At 47.5% G+C, this 18,255-nt stretch overlaps 1 protein-coding gene across 7 annotated transcripts in view; it reads left to right on the plus strand.

Moving 5' to 3' along the window:
- The window catches only part of SMOX (spermine oxidase), a 75,178-nt gene extending 66,325 nt beyond the window's left edge, over window positions 1–8,853 (plus strand). For 5 of the 7 annotated variants that reach the window (XM_053257626.1, XM_053257624.1, XM_053257625.1 and 2 more), the window contains 2 exons: window positions 5,502–5,662; window positions 8,315–8,853. In XM_053257626.1, the coding sequence (XP_053113601.1) occupies window positions 5,502–5,662; window positions 8,315–8,452 (299 nt within the window). In that variant the 3' untranslated portion in view covers window positions 8,453–8,853. Of the gene's footprint in view, window positions 1–5,501; window positions 5,663–8,314 lie in introns of those variants that run through there. The other 2 variants (XR_008308979.1, XM_053257629.1) reach the window with 2 other exon arrangements.
- The last annotated feature ends 9,402 nt before the right edge of the window (window positions 8,854–18,255 follow it).

Raw genomic sequence — 18,255 nt, forward strand, 5'->3', positions numbered from 1 at the left:
CACACGCAAGTCAGCACCGTGGATTATTTGGATTTGCTGTCAAAACCCCTTCGGACTTGCACAGCCTCTGAACCATTGACAATGGCGGCTCTTTGTAAATCTGATTAAACTGGTGCCCTGTTCAAACAACCCAAGGCCTTGGTCAACAGGCCTTTTGTTGTCTAAGCCCTGTGTGTTTGGCGCCTGGATTTCAGGAGAGCCAGAAGCTTTCCAGTTCACAAGACTGGGTTAGCTTTTGGCCTCCGCCCCACTGCTCAGTACCTTTTTCTTCTGCTTCCTGGGAATGGTTTTGGCTGCACTAGATAGACGCCTGAGTCTAAAAGTCTCAGCCTCCCTTTGATCTTTCTCTGTTGCTGGTGCTTCACAAAATCATTTGGATGATTTTTCACACTGTGATCCAGATTGGGGAAGCTTTTTGATCTGGGACCCTGTTGCTAAGAGATAGCACTGCAGGTGGCTACACCAGAAATGGGCAGCAGGGGTCCTCCAATGCGGCCATCAGTGGGACCCTACCTAGGAACATAGGAAGCTGCTTTCTGCCGAGTCACTCTTGGCCCATCCAGCTCAGTATTGTCTACACAGATGGGCAGTGGCTTCTCCAAGGCAGCAGGCAGGAGTCTCTCACAGCCCTATCTGGAGATGCTGCCAGGAGGGAAATTGGAACCTTCTGCATGCAAGCTTGCAGGCAGGCGTCTCTCTCTCCACCCTTTCTTGGAGATGCCACGCAGGGTTACCTGAGTCTGGTAACCATCTGCCCCTAGACAAGTGAGAGATCGGCGAGGTCTCCCCTCTGCCTTTACACTGGGCCTTGAAGGCATTCAGAAACAACAAAGAGTCTCCCTACGTCCCAGTGCCTGTGACGCTCAGTGCAGTATCCAAGAGGAGACCCCCGCCATTCTCAAGCCTACAGTTTGATCATGGCGAATAATGGCTGGTGCCAAGGCCAGCCAAAATTTGAGGGGACCCTGTTGGGTTGTGAAGGAGAAAGTTCTCCACTCAAACTGCATTTTACCAGTTATTTAAATACACTGCTCTGTTTGTGCTGTCTGCCTTATCTATGCAGGAGGACCTCGATATTTGCAGGGGTTCCGTTCGGCAGTTGTACCGCGGATATGGCAAATATCGAGGCATTAAAGTCAATGTATTTGTGGGGATTAGGTTCCCGGTCAGCTGAAAATGCTTTGACATTACCTAAAAGTGGCTTATTTGCGGTGGGGGGGGGGAGAGACATTGGGGGAGCTCCTTACAGTGCTTTGCTGTGTCCCCGGAATGCCGTAAGATTGGCTGGAAATCATTTTTTTGTTTTAAGATGGGAGCCATTTTGTGGCTCTGACAAATAAAATGGTGCCAGAAATGACCTCCATGGTTATTTCTGGCCACCTCCAACGTGCGGATACATGAGGTCGATGTGTTTCCCCCACTTTTTCCTCCGCGTATGCCAAGGTTGAGTGTCTTTTTTCCAAATGCAGACACACAAATCTGCGGATAACGAATCATTGGATAGCGAGGTTCTACTGTATAACCATTCTCAAAGTCAAGGGTAGTTTTGGATTGCCTTTTAGGGCCATTGCTATGATTATAGAGATACAAGGGGTCATATTAAAGCACACCGCTTTTAAATTGGTGTTAACACCCATTGTGGCTGGCTGAGAACCCTGGATTTGGTTAATTGCAGTGAGCTCTTCATAACCATTTGCTCAGCTCCCGAGTTGTTATGGAATGTTTATGAATATTCCAACTGCTCAGAGGTTTAAAACAAAAATTGGGTCAGTTGACGAGACCTCTTGACCTACAGACTTGTGTGTAGACGGCGGTGCATGTCAGCACTGTTTGCAGGTAGAAACAGTAGACGGCACTGTGGGTTTAGGCAGCACAGTTTACAATGTACTTGATAGACTTTGTGGGTAAATTTTGAATATGTAGGGGCGGGTCAGTGACACGGGTGAGAAATATATGCATCCAGTTGCGTATGCATCCAGTTGCTGCCAGCTCAGCTGGTGGCAACTGAGGGACGGGCTTTCTCAGTTGCTGCTCCGAGACTGTGGAAGGCGCTCCCTACTGAGATACGATCCGCCCCATCTCTGACAATTTTTAGAAAGCATTTGAAAACTCACCTCTTCACCCAAGCTTTTTCAGTTTTTTAAAACTTTAAAGTTTTAATCTGCGGGTGATTGTTAAATTGTTTTAAGTTTTTGTATATGTTTTAACTTGTTTTATGCTATTTGTTAACCACCCAGAGACGAAAGTTTGGGGCGGTGTACAAATTTGAATAATAAATAAATAATAAATATGCAAATGAGCATGTAAGAGAGTGAAGTGAGAACTGACATGCAGGAGTTTGGGGGAGGTATTTCATTCTAGTTCCACTACAGAAAATGCCCTGGTCCTCTTAGCCTTTTCCTTTACCTCAGATGGCCATGGCACCCAGAAGAAGATTGTATGTAGCTGAAAGATTTGGGGAAGATTAGGAAGATTTTGAAGCCTGCAAGGAAATATTTGGCTAGTTGATTTAAACTGTTATGGGAAATTCAATCCCTTGTCTCCTTTGCTATCTGATTCCAACCTCTGAAGCTCCCTTCTTGCCAGCCCCACACAGATGTTCCTAAGTCCTGTGTTAGGAGACCTGGTTTCCACAGCTCATCAGCAACAAAGAAGCCCCCAGGAAATGCCTGAGGATTGTGTTGGAGGATGGCACGTTCCCAGAGTCTATTGCCCTGAAGGCTGCCTGCTTGACTCACAGACACAGAATTTGCCCTAGATGAAAGTGCACATGTACACACACACACCACCACCACCACCACCACGCTGACAAGTGGTGGTTCAAGCAAAGGCTGGTTGGCTTTATTCAAAGCCTTGCATTTCGGAGAAGCATGATACACAGTGTTCCATGTTCTGGCATGAGCTTTTATCCTGGTTTGGAGTACACGTGGGAGCTTTCAGGTTGCATGTTGAAATTAGAAGCTTGAGGTTGTAGGATGCCGCATGCTCTGGTCTGAACAGTGGTTTGTAAATAAGAAGCATTTTCTTCCGTGAGAAACCGACGCTGTGCTTTCTGCTAATGAGCACCTTTCCATATTAAGGATGTAGTGAAAGCGTCTAGACTCTTTTCACTAGCTGAAAGAGGAGAGTGGTCCGCAAACAGGCTAGTTTCCTGTTGTGTCTCCACAAGGATATCTCTTATCAGTTTTTTCCACGACCTAAGGAAAGATTTTGGTTTCTTCACAACAATAGCTTCTGCAAGAACAGCTAGAATAATCTCTCTCTTAGCAAACGGTCTCCAGGTAAAGTAAATGTTTGATTACACAGACAATGACCTTGTGTGCGGTTCCAGCTAAGGCACCTTTGTTCGTTTTCGCTCCCCCTCCTGCTAACTGAGCAAAAAGGCCCCCTTTTAAAGTGGTGATTCTCCTTATTAAGCAGGGGTGAGCAACTGGCCCTATCCATCCCCACCCAGAACAGCATCCCTCCAGTGGCTTATGTTTGTTTGTTTTTAGATTGTGAGCCCTTTGGGGACAGGGAGCCATCTTTATTTACAGTCACCCCTTGCCAACCACGAGGGTTCAGTGCAACGAGAACCTCGTGGATGGCAAGACTAAGAGTCTATGGGACTTAGTGGGTTAGGGGAACTGCTGTTGCTAATGAACCTCAGGAAAAGGGATTTTTTAAAAACCCAGTAAAAATAACTAAAAACTGTAAAAAATCAAATGAAGAGAATGAACCTCAGGAAATGGGGGGGGGGATTGAAAACACTAAAAAAATCGCTGATCAGGAGGATATGGGAGATGGAGGTGGCTGGGTTGGGATCGGGGTGGGAGGGCTCGGTGGGATTTTTATGGGGAAGAGGAGACACCTGCAAACCACCACCCCCCATATGCTAAACAGTCCACATTCCAATCTTACTGAAAATGATATCATTGCAGATTTAAGGTGCATTTATTGAACAAAATGGCAATATCAGCTTGCAGAAATTGTGCATGCTTGGGTCACGGTAGGTGAGCCCACTCACCTGCCCACAAAAATCGACTCGCGTATATAACAAAACTGCAGTAGAAAAATCCACAGTCGGCGAGAGATGTGGCTGTATTTTTATTTCTCAATGTAAACCGCTTTGGGAACTTTTGTTGAAGAGCAGTATATAAATATTAGTTGTCATTGTTTTTCTGTCCAGAAAAACTGGAAACTTCTGGCTCTTAGGTCACACTTGGAAGGTCACAAAGGCCTTTGATATCTAATTTAATGTGAATAGATGGCAGAAGGCTAGAAATCTGGATCTATACCTCCACAGGCATGCCTGCTCCCCACAACGGACACAGGGGCTATTCTGGCGATTGCAAAAATCGAGCTAGGAAAGCCTAGCCCGATTTTTGTCGATCGTCAGAACCACCGGGCTTGGCTGCAAGCCCGGTGGTTCTAGAGTGGGTAACCCACTCGAGAACCCCTGCCCTTAGCCCGAGTTTGCGGAGTGAGTGCTCCGCAAACCCGGGCTATCTGCTCGTGAGTAGTCGTGGCGTGGCTCCGTGGCGCGGCTCCTCACAAGTAGAACCCCGGGAGGCGAAAAGCTGCCTCCCGGCTCCAGGGGTCTCCCCAGTATGCCCTGCGCACTTGTGCAGGACATACTGGGGCCTCTGGGGGCTGTGCGGCCCCCGCTCCCCCCAGCCCCTGTTGGCTCCGTCTCAGAGCCGGCAATTGTGTGGGCAGCCGATCCGGCCTCCCGGGGCTCCCTCTCTGCTCACCGCCCCAAACCGGGTCTCACAGATCTTGAGACCCGGTCTATAATGTAGTGATGTTCCCCCTGCATTAAATGGAGTCTTTCCATGCTATCAGGAATGTGCAGTGCTGGTGTGACATTCTCGCCATACAATTTAGTGGATCCATTTGTAAACTTTTCCCTAGTCTTATTCAGCCATTGTGTTGTACGAGTGTACACACATCTGTACACTCGTACATGATTTTGTGTGAAAGACTGTTTAATGTTAAAAGTGAACCTGGGTACAGACCCCTCTAACACATGGCACAGATAGGAAAGGTACTGTCGTACCTGTGTTCAGCACAGATCTATACCTGTGTACTACACGGCACACATGCACGAGTGTTGAACATAATGTGCGGATAGGGCTTCTGTACTATGCCCACCTCTCTCATTCATAGGTGGACCTACCACCACAGTGGTCTTGAGTTAGTGAGGGCCTATTAAATGCATATGCTTTTTGCATGTGCATTTTCTGGTGTAAAAGAGGGCTTTGATTTGCTGTAACCTTATACTGAAAAACTGTGGGTTAGCAAGAAATGGATACTTGGCCAGGCGGTCAGCCCTGGGACCTGGGCTATGATATAAAGAGTGTTTTCCTGCTGAAACCAAGGACCACTGATCTGCATTTGAAGACTTGTGTAGATAACTAGGTTTCTGAGCACCTGGATTTATGAGTTGTTTTATGGGGTTGGGTTATTTTTTTGGCCTTTTCTACAGACTGTTTCCCTAACTGCTCTATCTTTCGGTTTAGGGAATCCAAACATTCCGAAACCACGGCGGATCCTGCGATCCTCGTGGGGCAGCAACCCCTATTTCCGTGGGTCCTACTCCTACACTCAAGTTGGGTCTAGTGGAGCAGATGTGGAGAAACTCGCAAAGCCACTGCCTTATACTGAGAGCTCCAAGACAGTTGTAAGTGTACTCAATGGCTTCCCTTGGTAGGAAAAACTATTCCCATTGAAGACGCCCTGCTGCCTTATACTGGGTCAGACTGTTGGTCCGTCTCGTCCAGTATTGTCTGCTCTGACTAGCTGCAGCCCTCCAATGTTTCAGGCCAAGGTCCCTTCCCCAACCCTGCTAAGACAGGACCCGACCCCAGATTATCTTCCTCCATGTCGCTGCCTGATTCCAGCCCCACCACCCCGCTCCACTGTGTTAGGAGAAGCCACTGCCAGTCTGTCTAGAGGCGATACTGAGCTTTGAACCAGGAATTCCCAATAGAGCTGAGACCCTTTTAGCTGGAGGGCCTGAGAAGGGTACCTGGAACCTTGAACACGCAGGCATATATTTGCGTGCTTGTTTGACGGATGTATTCTGCACAAGCAGAGGCAGCAGGAGCCGGACCCTCCCAGCTCCGGTCCTGTCTTGCTCCCAGCAGGAGGCATATGGAAGAGCTCCTGCCCCTTGCCTTTGGCCTGCTAGGGCCTTCTCTTCTTTTCCCACCGGACCACTTTCCATTTTCCATTTTCCTCCACCCTCTCTTTCTGCCCTTATTTCCCAGCATAGCCCCGCCCATGGCCTTTGCTACTCCAACACCATCATCCTCAACTACCCAGATGTGCCCACCCCACATAGAAAACACTGCCATTTCTCCCTTGCTGCCTCTTATGCCTGGAAAACTGCTCCCGTAACCTGTACGTGTTCCCAGAGACCATTCTCATCTCCCTGTCTTCATTCAAAGCCGTCCCTAGAACCCGCCGTTTCTTTAGAGCCTTTGACTGAACTCCTTCAACTGGAATGAAGCCTAGGCTTTAGGACTGCTTCAGAGGAAGCAGGAACTCCTAAACCAGGAGTTCCCAACCTCAGCTGTTGTTGGACTACAACTCCCATCACCCCCTGCCCCAAAGACTGGGAGCTGTAGTTCAGCAATTGCTGAGGACCCAAGGTTGGGAACCCCTGCTCCAAACCATCACTTCTCTGGTTGCGGACGAGTTGCCGGGAACCTCAGGGCAGCTCCCCTTTCCTCTTTTTGTGCACAAAGAAGAAATTGAAAGCCTTCATCTTCCTTTTTGAAGAAGCTGCTGTTTCCCGTTGCATCTAACCTCTGGAAACTGTTTTATGCAAACTCTGGTTAATCTGAACAAGCCAGGATCAAACTGTGGTTTCAGATCCTGGTTTGTTAATGGACTGCAGTTAGAACAAACTACAGTTTCCCTTGTTTGGGCTTAACAGGAAATCGTGCTTCATTCAAAACCCAAAGTGGGAGCTTTCCCGCCTTGTGATCAAAGAACGAGGAGAGTGGGGAGAAGGGCATGAGATCCACCGGCGCATCTTTCTGCTCATTCCACTAGAGCAGCAGCCACATTGGCAGCCTTTTTGACCAATTCGCCAGTGGAAGAGATTTGTAAGGCCGCCACCTGGGCTTCCACCTTCACCTGGCATTACAAGATTGGTGATTATGCCTCTGCCAGGGCTGCACTTGGCCGAAGGGTGTTGCAACACCCTTACATTAGAGAGCGCCTTCTTCTGTGTGATCCCCACCGCACATTAAGGTCATCTGAGGAGGTCACCAGCTCGTCTGGTGGCGACTCAGAGGCGGGCCTTCTCTGTAGCTGCTCCGGGGCTGTGGAATGCGCTCCCTGAGGAAATCCGTGATTTGAATTCTCTGTTAGCCTTCAGGAGAGCCCTTAAAACGTATTTGTTTGGCCTGGCTTTCCAGGGTTTTTAAATCGTTTTAATATTCTAACCCGATTTCAGGGCTTTTAATCACTGTAATAGTTTAATTGTTGTTTTAAAATGTTTTTACATTGTTAATTGTTGTTACATTGTTTTTAATTTGTTTTAGCTCTTTACTGTTTTAGTGGTTTGTTTTAATTGTAAACCGCCCTGAGCTGTTTTGGAAGGGTGGTATGTCAATCAATCAATCAATCAACCAACCAACCAATCAAATAAATAAATAAGTCCTGCCTCGGTAGTGGCCCAGAGCGCTCCCGCCCTAGTTGGTCAGCTGTGGCATGTCCCATGAGGTGTCCCTGGCCTCAGCAACCGAGCATGGAGGCTCATTCCTATGCTTAAGCCCTGGTTTAGAGCAGAGCTAACCAACTGCGGCCCCCCTGATGTTTTAGGGCTACAGCTCCCAGCATCCCCAGCCTCAGTGGCCAGTAGTCAGGGATGATGGGAGTTCTAGTCCAACATCTGCAGGAGGGCGGAAACTGAGTAGTTCTGCTTTAGAATTGGGCCCAAGTATGAATTCATTTGTGTATAGCATCCCGCTATTCCCTTGCCTGTCCCTTTGGAAAGAGTTATATAGGGACTTATATAGGGACTTATAAAGGAACTTAATACTTAAATACTGAAATTTTTTTTTTTAAAGAAACCATTTCTTTAATTTTACCCCCTCTTTCCAGCAGCTTGAGGCATCTTATTTTCTATCAGTACCTACTGGGCTCCATATCTATCACAGAGAGTCTCTGTTAGCTAAGCTTTCTTGGGGGAGGGTCCGTTAAGTGAAATTGTCTTTTCCCCGGCTGGCAATTTGGTGGGCGTATTTTCTTTGCAGGAGTCTTTTTAACTGGTTTCCTTCTCTTTCCCTTCTCTCCTGCTTCCCGTCTCCTGAATCTCTAGCCAATGCAGGTGATGTTTTCCGGGGAGGCCACCCACAGGAAGTATTATTCCACTACCCATGGTGCTTTGCTTTCTGGCCAGAGGGAGGCAGCCCACCTCATTGAAATGTACCAAGACCTCCTGCAGTGCAGGAACTGAGAGGCCTGAATTTTCAGAAGAACCACTAACTCGTGATTCCTTTTACGGTTGTGCATTTAAAGAATTCTCTTCTTTCTTTCTTTCTTTCTTTCTTTCTTTCTTTCTTTCTTTCTTTCTTTCTTTTTAAAAAAACTCATGATAGGAACATTTTTATCTTTTTATATATATCTATTTTAAAAAGTCTTAACTATTTTAACCCGTAGTTGGGCGACTGTAGTTTATTTCATCATACTGTATTGTTAACAGGGAAGGCTGCTCTGCCTGTCTGGGTGAAAGCTGTTTCTTTCTGTGTAATTTGAGTTCTGACTGCATTTCTGCCATTTATTTTGGAAGTATTCCTTCCACCCCCCTCCACTGTATTGTAAGTGCCTTCTATACTTCAATAAATGTTGTAATAATCACATTGTCTGGACATTTCCTTTGGAATGGGCTAGTTGTGAGACTCGCAGTGTTCTCATCCACAGAACACTATCTCGTGATAAGCTCTCCTGCTCAACCCAGTTCAGCTCTTGTGTAGCTCTTATTCATTTGGGGGGGCTTTTGCAGGAAAACCTCCAACTGGGTCATGCCCATTTAGCTTGCCCACAACAAAGCCGAGCAACAGAAGGCTACAGTGAGGCATCCGTTTCTTTGCAATAGTTTGGACATGCAAAGAAGTTACATAGGAATATAGGAAGCTGCCTTCTACCGAGTCAGACCCTTGGTCCATCTAGCTCAGTCTTGTTGACACAGACTGGCAGCGGCTTCTCCCAGGTTGCAGGCAGGAGCCTCTCTCAGCCCTATCCTGGAGATGCTGCCAGGGAGGGAACCTGCAATCTTCTGCATGAAGGATGAAGATGTTCTTCCCAGGGCGGCCCCATCTCCTAAGGGGAATATCTCACAGTGCTCACACATGTAGTCTCCTATTTAAATGCAAACCAGGGTGGACCCTGCTTAGCAAAGGGGACAATTCATGCATGCCAGACCAGCTCTCCTCACATAGGCTAGTCACAAAAGTTCATGAATAGCCCATGAATACTTTTAGTAGCCCTCCTGTCCACACATCCCTGAGTTAGTTGTACGTTGCCCCAAAGCAGAGAAAAACCATTTATTGTAAAGCTTCACCACTTGGTTGCCTGAAGGCAAGCAGCTGTTCACAAGAATTGTTTAAAGCATTCTAACCATAAAGTTGCTGAAATGTTGTGCTCACCTGCCTTGGAATAGGAACCTGTCCAGCTTGTAATACTTGCTTGCATTACGAAACAAGTGCCATTTCCCCTGAAAGTTCTTCTGCTTGGATCGTAATCCAAGCTGGTGCACACATCTCCCTCCTTGCTGCCTTTAATGCTTCAAGGACATGATCCCAGATTCCAGGAACCATGGGAAATATGGTTTTCCCAGGACACCCAAGTCTTTAACAGGTGATCTGAAATTGGCATGTCCCAGGACTCCTGGTGTTGGGGGTTGTGAACAAGCTCAGCAGCAGATTGCTGCAAGATTGCAAGAAGTGGGGAGGAATGGGAAGTCTCTCAAGAAGGCCTCTGGGTGAGAGTTTCCTGCATAATCAGGCCAGCTTAATGAGAAGAAGGTGGTAGGGCAAGGGTTAGTGACAGAGTTGGTGACTTGTGCGAGGAATTCGGACTTCACTGAGTCCTGATGATGTCATTGGATGCGGGATGGAGTCTGAATTTTGGAACTGACCTCAGAACAAACCAAGCTATTTTCCTAGTCTTAAAAAAACCAAAAACTGTTTGCTGAGCTCATTTCTAAATCAAGCTGAGGGGAATTTGCACTATTATAACCCAGGATACTGTCTGCATTTCCGCAGAGAAGAGATTGGAAGCATCCCCATGGTTTTTTTAGATTTCCAAATTTGGGGTTACAAATACACTCTCTTGTGACTGTCTGGCCGGCCAGAAAGGAGAAAGAAGTGTGGCGGGGGAAGTACCACTTGAACCCGGCCATTCGTTGACTTGCTTTCTTCCTCTTCCATCCTGGAGTCAAAGAGAAACGTTATCATTGCTCGAGCATCTTTCTGCCCTTGAAACAGAAGCTTTAGGCCTCTATTTGGGTATGAAGTATGCCTGGAAGACGACTTAGAGGCTTAATCGATGTTTGCTAGACTCTGAAGAACACGGGGAAATTGCTGTTGGCTTCAAGAACGGATAACACATTTTGTGACCGGGTCTTGCTTTGACTAGTTTGGATCCTGCAGCCCAAACACTGACCAGGAAGTGCCCTGTACTGTGGATTCTGCTTTGCAGCAAGCTTTTATTCCTGGCTTAGACTGCCCTGCTCTGTCTTCCATAAGGAGCCTGGAGAACTTTGCCAGGGTTTGTGGTGTCTGTGCTCTCTTCCTTTTGCGTCAGTGTCTGTGACAGTGTTCTTCACTGTAAAGCTGGGGACCAGTGGTGGCATCAACCCAAAGTGCAGCCCCCTAATAATTGGGCTTGTGCAAAGCTGTGGCTGAAGCGGAATACCCTGCATAGCCCCTTGGCACCATGCAGAGACAACCAGTCTCACCATTCAGTGCTGCGCTTTGCCCAACAGTGGGTGGTGGAGGAAAGTCCTTTAAGGCAGGGATTCTCAACGTGTGGGTCCCCAGATGTTATTGGACCTCAACTCCCATAATCCCCAGCCCCAATGGCCTTTGGCTGGGAATTATGGGAGTTGAAGTCCAATTACATCTGGGGACCCACACGTTGAGAATCCTTGCTTTAAGGGAAATTGAGCCCTCTTGAGCCCCCGCACCTTCTTGGAAGACATTGACAGAGTGCTCAGAAGTGTAGCCCTTTCAAGAGCTCTACGATCACTGGGGAGGTCTGAAGACCTCCGAGAACAGGGGTGGCCTGCAAACCTGGCCCTCCAGCTATTAAACTACAACTCCCATAACCCTCCGCCGCCATTTATTGAGTCGTAGATGGGAGTTGTAGTTCAACTACAGCCAGAGGGAAGCCCACCCTTGCCCTGGAGGTTGCAAGAGAGGTCTCGCTGTCTCTCTTAAAGGGCCTTCCCAGTACTAAGAAAAGCACCGTACTGTGTGGACGTCAGCACAGTGTGAAGGTTTCTTCTTCTCTTTCTTTCCTTTGGCCAAAGTGACCCCAACTTGAAAAACAGTGAAGATCTCTGGTTTAGGAGCTTGAAGACTTTCCCTGCGTTTATAATTTGCACCGTTCAGGGCCAGAGGCAACTTGGCCAGGAGGCCACCTGGGGGACAGCTATGACCCATGGGACACAATCCACCTGGGAAGTTCCCTTGCATACATCTCTTAAAAGGAATGCTCATTTCACGGGGGCTTGTCTAGGAGACTGTCTAGGTTGGTTGTGCCCCAAGTTAGCTTAGGGGGCCTGGTGGAGTTGCAACGTGTGGATTTCCCGCCTCAGGTACCAAAATATTTGGGGCCAGCCCCGTCTCTGCCTTACAGTCAAGTTAGAGACTGACTGACATCCGGACTAAATTGCTCCTGAGTAGCCCTGCTGAAATCAGTGGCCCTTGGGAGTTGCTCCTGAGGAACGTAGGGCGTCAGCCACAGTGCCTCGAACCTTCTCCCAAGGGGACTGCACGACTCTCTGGTTTCTAAGGCTGAGCTGAAATGTTTCACCACAGCGGAAGGGATGGGGGCATTTGGCTGATGTTTGGGGAGCGGGGGGCAAGGGAAGGCATAGCAGTGGCAGCCGCAGCATCAGGTCTTCTGGGAACTGCTGGCTAGTGCCCATTTTTGCCCCCGGAATACCATCTCTGAGCATTGCTCTGACAGCCCGTAGCATTGTTCACAGGGGCATTCTGGGGGGAGAAGTACCCCCCTCTTGCCTTCACGAGCATCCAAAATGAAAAGCGAAGGCCCTGGTCCGTTGGCCTGCAAAGAGAGGCTTCATCATGCATGGTCTCCTTTTAGCAAAATTGGTGGAGGGGGCGGGGACAAGATTCCCAGACATCAGGGGGTTGGGCTTCAGTGCCTGTGGGGGTGCTGCTTTGGTCCTTTCCCACAATAAGCAGAAATGGAACGTCTTATTTAAAAGAAGTGACTACATGGCCATCTGCTTGGCAAGGCAGGTCTTGGAATTCAGTATATTTAGACTTATTTCTTAAAGTATGCAACTTGCTGTGCTGGCCACCATGCTCTCCCCTTAGCCTACCTCACAGGATTGTTGTGTGGATGGAATGGCATATCCCCAGATGTGCTGTCTTGAACTCCGCAGGAGGGGTGGGATTCAACGGCAGTAGACAGACAGACAGGTTAGATAACGCCCCCCACCCCACCCCGACCCTGAGCTCATCTTGCTGTCTGTTAGCTCACCCTTGAGTCCTGCAGCTTGTTTATAGTGTCCCGTTCCGTGACCCCCGGTGAGCCTGGTTAATTTCGGGACATGTTCTGTTTTCTGAGTGCAGCTCTGCCCTTAGACTTGGGGTTCGGATTTCTCCAACTGAACTAAATTTAGCCATTGTTTACAGGCAGGTCCATAAAATTAGATGTGTTTGCAGTCTGAGCAGGAGGGGTGTGCATGCTTAAAATATATTACCTTGGAGTGCCCTCACAGCCTCACCTCTTTTATCCTGTGAATGGGAAACATGGTGATAATACTTGGCATGTTGTTGTTGTTTGTTGTTTTATTATCATCATCATCATCATCATCATCAATCAATCAATCAATCATTTATTAGCTGCCTTTCCAGCGCTCAGGGGGCATATACAGTAACAAAATGAACGAATAGGCTATTAAAACAGTTCCAGAACAAGGCCAATAAAGCAGCCAGACTAACTAACCAGTTGGCCCAAAGGCCAAATGAAAGAGATGCACTTTGCTCTCCCTCTGGAAAGCCAGCAGAAAAAGGGAACTGCGGAAGAAACCACTGGGGGAGTTTATTCCAAAGCTTTGGGGCCGCTGATAGGAAGGCCCTGCTTCTTGCTTGTAACAAGAACTTGTCGTGAGCAGCTAGAACCCAAAGTGGTGCCTGAGAAGATGGTTTAAAGCTGGGCCGGGGGGAGAGAAAATGTAAAGGGAGATGCTCTCTGGGATGTGAAAGGTTCACGAAGCACTTTAAAAAGTAAGCACTTGCACTTGAATTAGATCTGGAAGCCTATCGGGAGCAGACATGCAACAAACGGACATGATCTGTCTATGATATCTTAAATCTGTCAAGGGGTGAGTGCAGTAGCCGAAGCTTCCGAGTCATCTTCAAAGGTAGCCTCATCATTACAGAGGACACTGCAGTACTGTCTTAGCCTGTTCACCCTGTTTCACACCCATCATCTTGGTAATCCTTACAGCAGCTCAGCAAGGTAGGTCATTTTTAGTTTTGTACTGAAGTTGTGGGTGGGCTAAATGAGAATGCCTTAGGAACATAGGAAGCTGCCCTACACCATTGGTCCATCTCACTCAGTCTTGTCTACACTGACTGGCTAGTGGCTCTCCAAAGTTACAGGCAGACGTCTCTCTGAGCCCTACCTGGAGATGCCAGGAAGGGAACCTGGGACCTTCCACGTGCAAAACAGATGCTCTCCCACTAAGCTATGATCCCACCCCCCTAAGGGGAATATCTTATAGCACTCACATGTAGTCTCCCATCCAAATGCAAACCAAGGTGGACCCTGCTTAGCAAATGGGGCAAGTCATGCTCGAGACCACAAGGCCAGCTCTCCTTCCACTAACACAGGAACAAAGGAAGCTACCTTATACTGAATCCAACATTGGTCTATCTAGCTCAGGATTGTCTACACAGACTGGCAGCGGCTTCTCCAAGGTTGCAGGCGGGAATCTCTCTCAGCCCTATCTTGGAGATGCTGCCAGGGAGGGAACGTGGAACCTTCTGCTTTTCCCAGAGTGCCTCCATCCACTGCCTCGGGGTCCTAGGGAATGAATCTGGGGCCTTCTGCATGCAAAGCTATGACATCATCCTCAAATGAAGCTGCCATATACTGAGTCAGACCCTTGGTCCATCTAGCTCACTGTTGTCTACACTGACTGTCAGCAGCTCTCCAAGATTTCAGGCAGGAATCTTTCCCAGCCCGAGGGATTGAACTTGGGACCTTCTGCATGCAAAGCAGATGCTTTACCAGTGAGCTACAGCCCCATCCACAAACGTGACTGATGTTTGTCTACTTAGCTTCAGCAAGAGGGCTCCATCATATGCCCTTAAGCCATGCCCTGGGACCCTTGCCTGAGGCTGCCTAGCAAATCTGTGGCTGCATCGAGATTTGAACCAGGAACTCCTCATATAACAGCTCATCTTCTTCGTGATGACTTGGTAACGGCACGTTTAGAGTGGAAACCCCTATAGAACTGCGGGCAGCATTCCTTAACAACCAGCCCAAGGCTTGTCATAAAGAGGACATTGGTCCATTGATCAAAGGCATTTTTTCTCAGTGACGCCGGGATAATTTAGGCCAACATTCCTCCCCACTTCCACAGATTTTCCAACGCAAAGGAAGGCTGGGCAGTTGGCACATCCTCAAGTGTCTTCTGTAGTGGCTGGTTCCCCATTTCCTGTCAAGATCAGGAATCCTGGGCCAACTTTGCTGTCCCTTGCAAATGGCAGGAGCATTCTAGACTGCCCTTATAGAATAGCTTAGGGTGGTTCACAAATATCATAAAACAGTTACAATCAATCAATGTATTGCAGTTTTTGAGATTCTGAACCCCATTATGGGTGCTGCACCGAATTTTTTGGGTGGTTTCGGTTTCGGTGTGAAATTACCCTTTGGTGGGGCACAAAACTGTTGGCGGTAAAACCTGACCTTCCATGGGCACATGCATGTTTTTGGACACTTGTTTACATTCGTCCTTTGTGGCAGACCAAAGACTAATCTCCTGTTTCTCGAGAGAGGTGGGTACGCTGTTGGGGGCGCCGCTCTTCAAGTGCGTTCCAACTTGACTGATGTGGCTGTCTGGTGCTCAGCATCTTCTTTCTAGGACAGCTGCCGCTTGCATTGCTATTCCCTGATGTGCTGCTGCTTGAAGAGGAAACATCCTTGTTGCTGAGGTAACAGGGCGAATGCTTCTTGGCACTGAGATGCACATCAAATGTGTGGGGATGGTGGCCTGATTCCCTTGGCAACAGGCTGATGTTCTCTCTTGACCCAGTACTTTCCTCCCTGTGAACAGTTTCATGCCCTTTCACAAAGGGGGGCAGAAATTGCCCCCAAAGAGGCACTCATTCCACAGGAATTACGGTATTCCTGAATGGTCCACAGCTTCTCAGCTCGGTCTCGTTGGGCCAGGTCAAAAGCCCCTCAAGCCCTGCATTCCGCTTCCAGTTGGGGTCAGCCGGATAACTCTGGAACACAATTCTGATGAGGAACTTGACAAGATCATCTGAGGGGGGCTCTGCTCCGGGTGCCGACAATGAGGGAGACTTGGTTGTCGTGCAAGTGGGACGGGGCCTTCTCTGCTGCTGCCCCCAGACTCTGGAATGCTCTCCCGGTGGCTATTCGCTCCTCAGACTCCATCACAGTTTTTAGAAAGCTTGTTAAATCTTGCTCCTCAGACTCCATCACAGTTTTTAGAAAGCTTGTTAAATCTTGGCTTTTTATCCAGGCCTTCACATGATTATTTTATTGCTGTTTCTCTGTGTTTTTATCTTTGTACAGTTTTTATGTTTGTCTTTTATATATTTTAAATCAGATTTGTTGTCATATTTTTAGCTTAACACTTTTAACTGCCATTTTCATTATATGTTTTTTAACTTTTGTAAACTGCCTTGGGATTGTTTTTAATGAAAGGTGGTATATAAATTTAACAATTAATAAAAATAAATAAATTCTGCTTTTTGTGGAGGGCAAGACTTCTTGGACTTGAGTCCCCAGATGCTGTTGGACTACAATGTCCATCATCCTCAGCAATGGTGGCCTTTGGTGATGTTGTTATAGTCCAACAACATCTGAGGAGCCAAATTCGAGGACTCTCAACGTTGGAAATGAGTGAACAGTTGAAGAGACGACCTGTTGCCATTTGACCGACCTATGGCTGCTGTTGTTGCTGTGATTATATAGTGATGATTCACTATGTATGAATCTGGTTGTTGACCGTAATAAAGATTTGGGATTTGATTAGAGGCAGCCTGTTAATCTACCAGAATGATCCCTGCAGCAGCAGCCCTTGAGTGAAACCTCGGGACGACAACCTCTCTCCCAGTACTAATTTTTTCTCCAATGGGAAATGCTTCAGTGGGTGTCATATTGCCAGAAGCGCAACCATCCTTCTGAGCCCTGTTGGATACTTTGAGCCAGGTGTTATTGTCGGAACAGAGTATACATTTTATCAGTGAACCCTCATACTGACTGCTGACATGTTTCAGTGGCTATTGGACAACAAACATTTATTGTGAGAAAACATATATTTATTGGGCAGTAGCAGCAGGTGGCAAGGAAGCCCAGGGGTGGCGCCAGTGCTGTGGAGTGCCCTTGTGGGAAGCTGCCGTATACCGAGTCAGACCACTGGTCCATCTGGCTCAGTATTGTCTTCACAGACTGGCAGCGGCTTCTCCAAGGTTGCAGGCAGGAGTCTCTCCCAGCGCTATCTTGGAGATGCTGGCAGGGAGGGAGCTTGGAACCTTCTGCATGCAAGCAGGCAGATGCTTTTCCCAGAGCGGCCCCATCTCCTCAGGGGAATATCTTGCAGTTCTCACATGTAGTCTCCCATTCAAATGTAAACCAGGGTACACCCTGCTTACCAAAGGGGACAATCCCTGCTTGTTGCCACAAGACCTGCTCTCCTCCCTCTAGGGTGCTAGACTAGGTAGGCCTTGAGCCTGATCCAGCCAGGATCTTCCTTATGTTCTGTGTTCAGATGCATGAAGGATTATCTTCAGGTGTCTTTCAGTCTGTCTACACATATGCCTGTGTGGTGTAGTGGTTAGAGTGCTGGACCCGAGTTCCAATCCCCATTCAGCCATGATACTTGATGGGTGACTCTGGGCCAGTCACTTCTCTCTCAGCCTAACCTGCTTCACAGGGTTGTTGTGAAAGAGAAACTTAAGTATGTAATACACCGCTCTGGGCTCCTTGGAGGAAGAGCAGGATAGAAATGTAATAAACAAACAAACAAACAAACAAACAAACGGTAAGGCTGAAAGACTATAAAATGTTAGGCCCAGACTGGGGCATGCAGCAAAACTCACCTCTTTTATTTCATGGACTATTCACAATTCATTTTCCCCATTCTCAGGTATACAGAAAAAAAACTGCCAATTGAATCTAACATTTTGGGTTTCTGCTGAAACGGATTATAGTCCAGGAAAGGGAAGGTTTATGCCAGGCTTTCAGGTCGTGATCTTAAAGGTGCCTCGAGGCTCTTAGTAAAGAGCTTGTGCCTTTATGGAATTTTGCCTGGTCCGAAGAAAGACAGTACCAGATTGTGACTTCTGGATTCCACCCTGCACCCCACCAACACCAATGCAACCATATGACCGCTTATTATTTTAGTACAGGTTGCCGGTTTTGCTTGCCTTCCAGAAAGCAGCAGGTCAGATTCAAAAATTGATAAATGCTGCCATCTTGTGGGTGAAAAAATGGAACTATTTTACATTCACTTAGAAATGAAAAAGAATTGATTACATGACTTGAGTCAGCATGGGTGAGAACAAGAGATGCTTATACCCATTTGTGATTTAAAATAAAAATGTCGTTTAAAAAGAAATATGCTTTCATCCTCTTCTTGATAAGAAAACAGACTACAAAGATACAACTAGAGGAAGGCTATAAAAATAAATAACTTTAGTGGGATTTAGCCTCCCCAGTGAGGCTCACCGGGCATTGTCGCTTTGTTCTTTTAGCAATAGCAATAGCAATAGCACTTACATTTATTTTCCGCTCTATAGCCGGAGC

Source organism: Hemicordylus capensis, chromosome 5 (assembly GCF_027244095.1).
Source record: "Hemicordylus capensis ecotype Gifberg chromosome 5, rHemCap1.1.pri, whole genome shotgun sequence".
Taxonomy (NCBI): Eukaryota; Metazoa; Chordata; class Lepidosauria; order Squamata; family Cordylidae; genus Hemicordylus; species Hemicordylus capensis.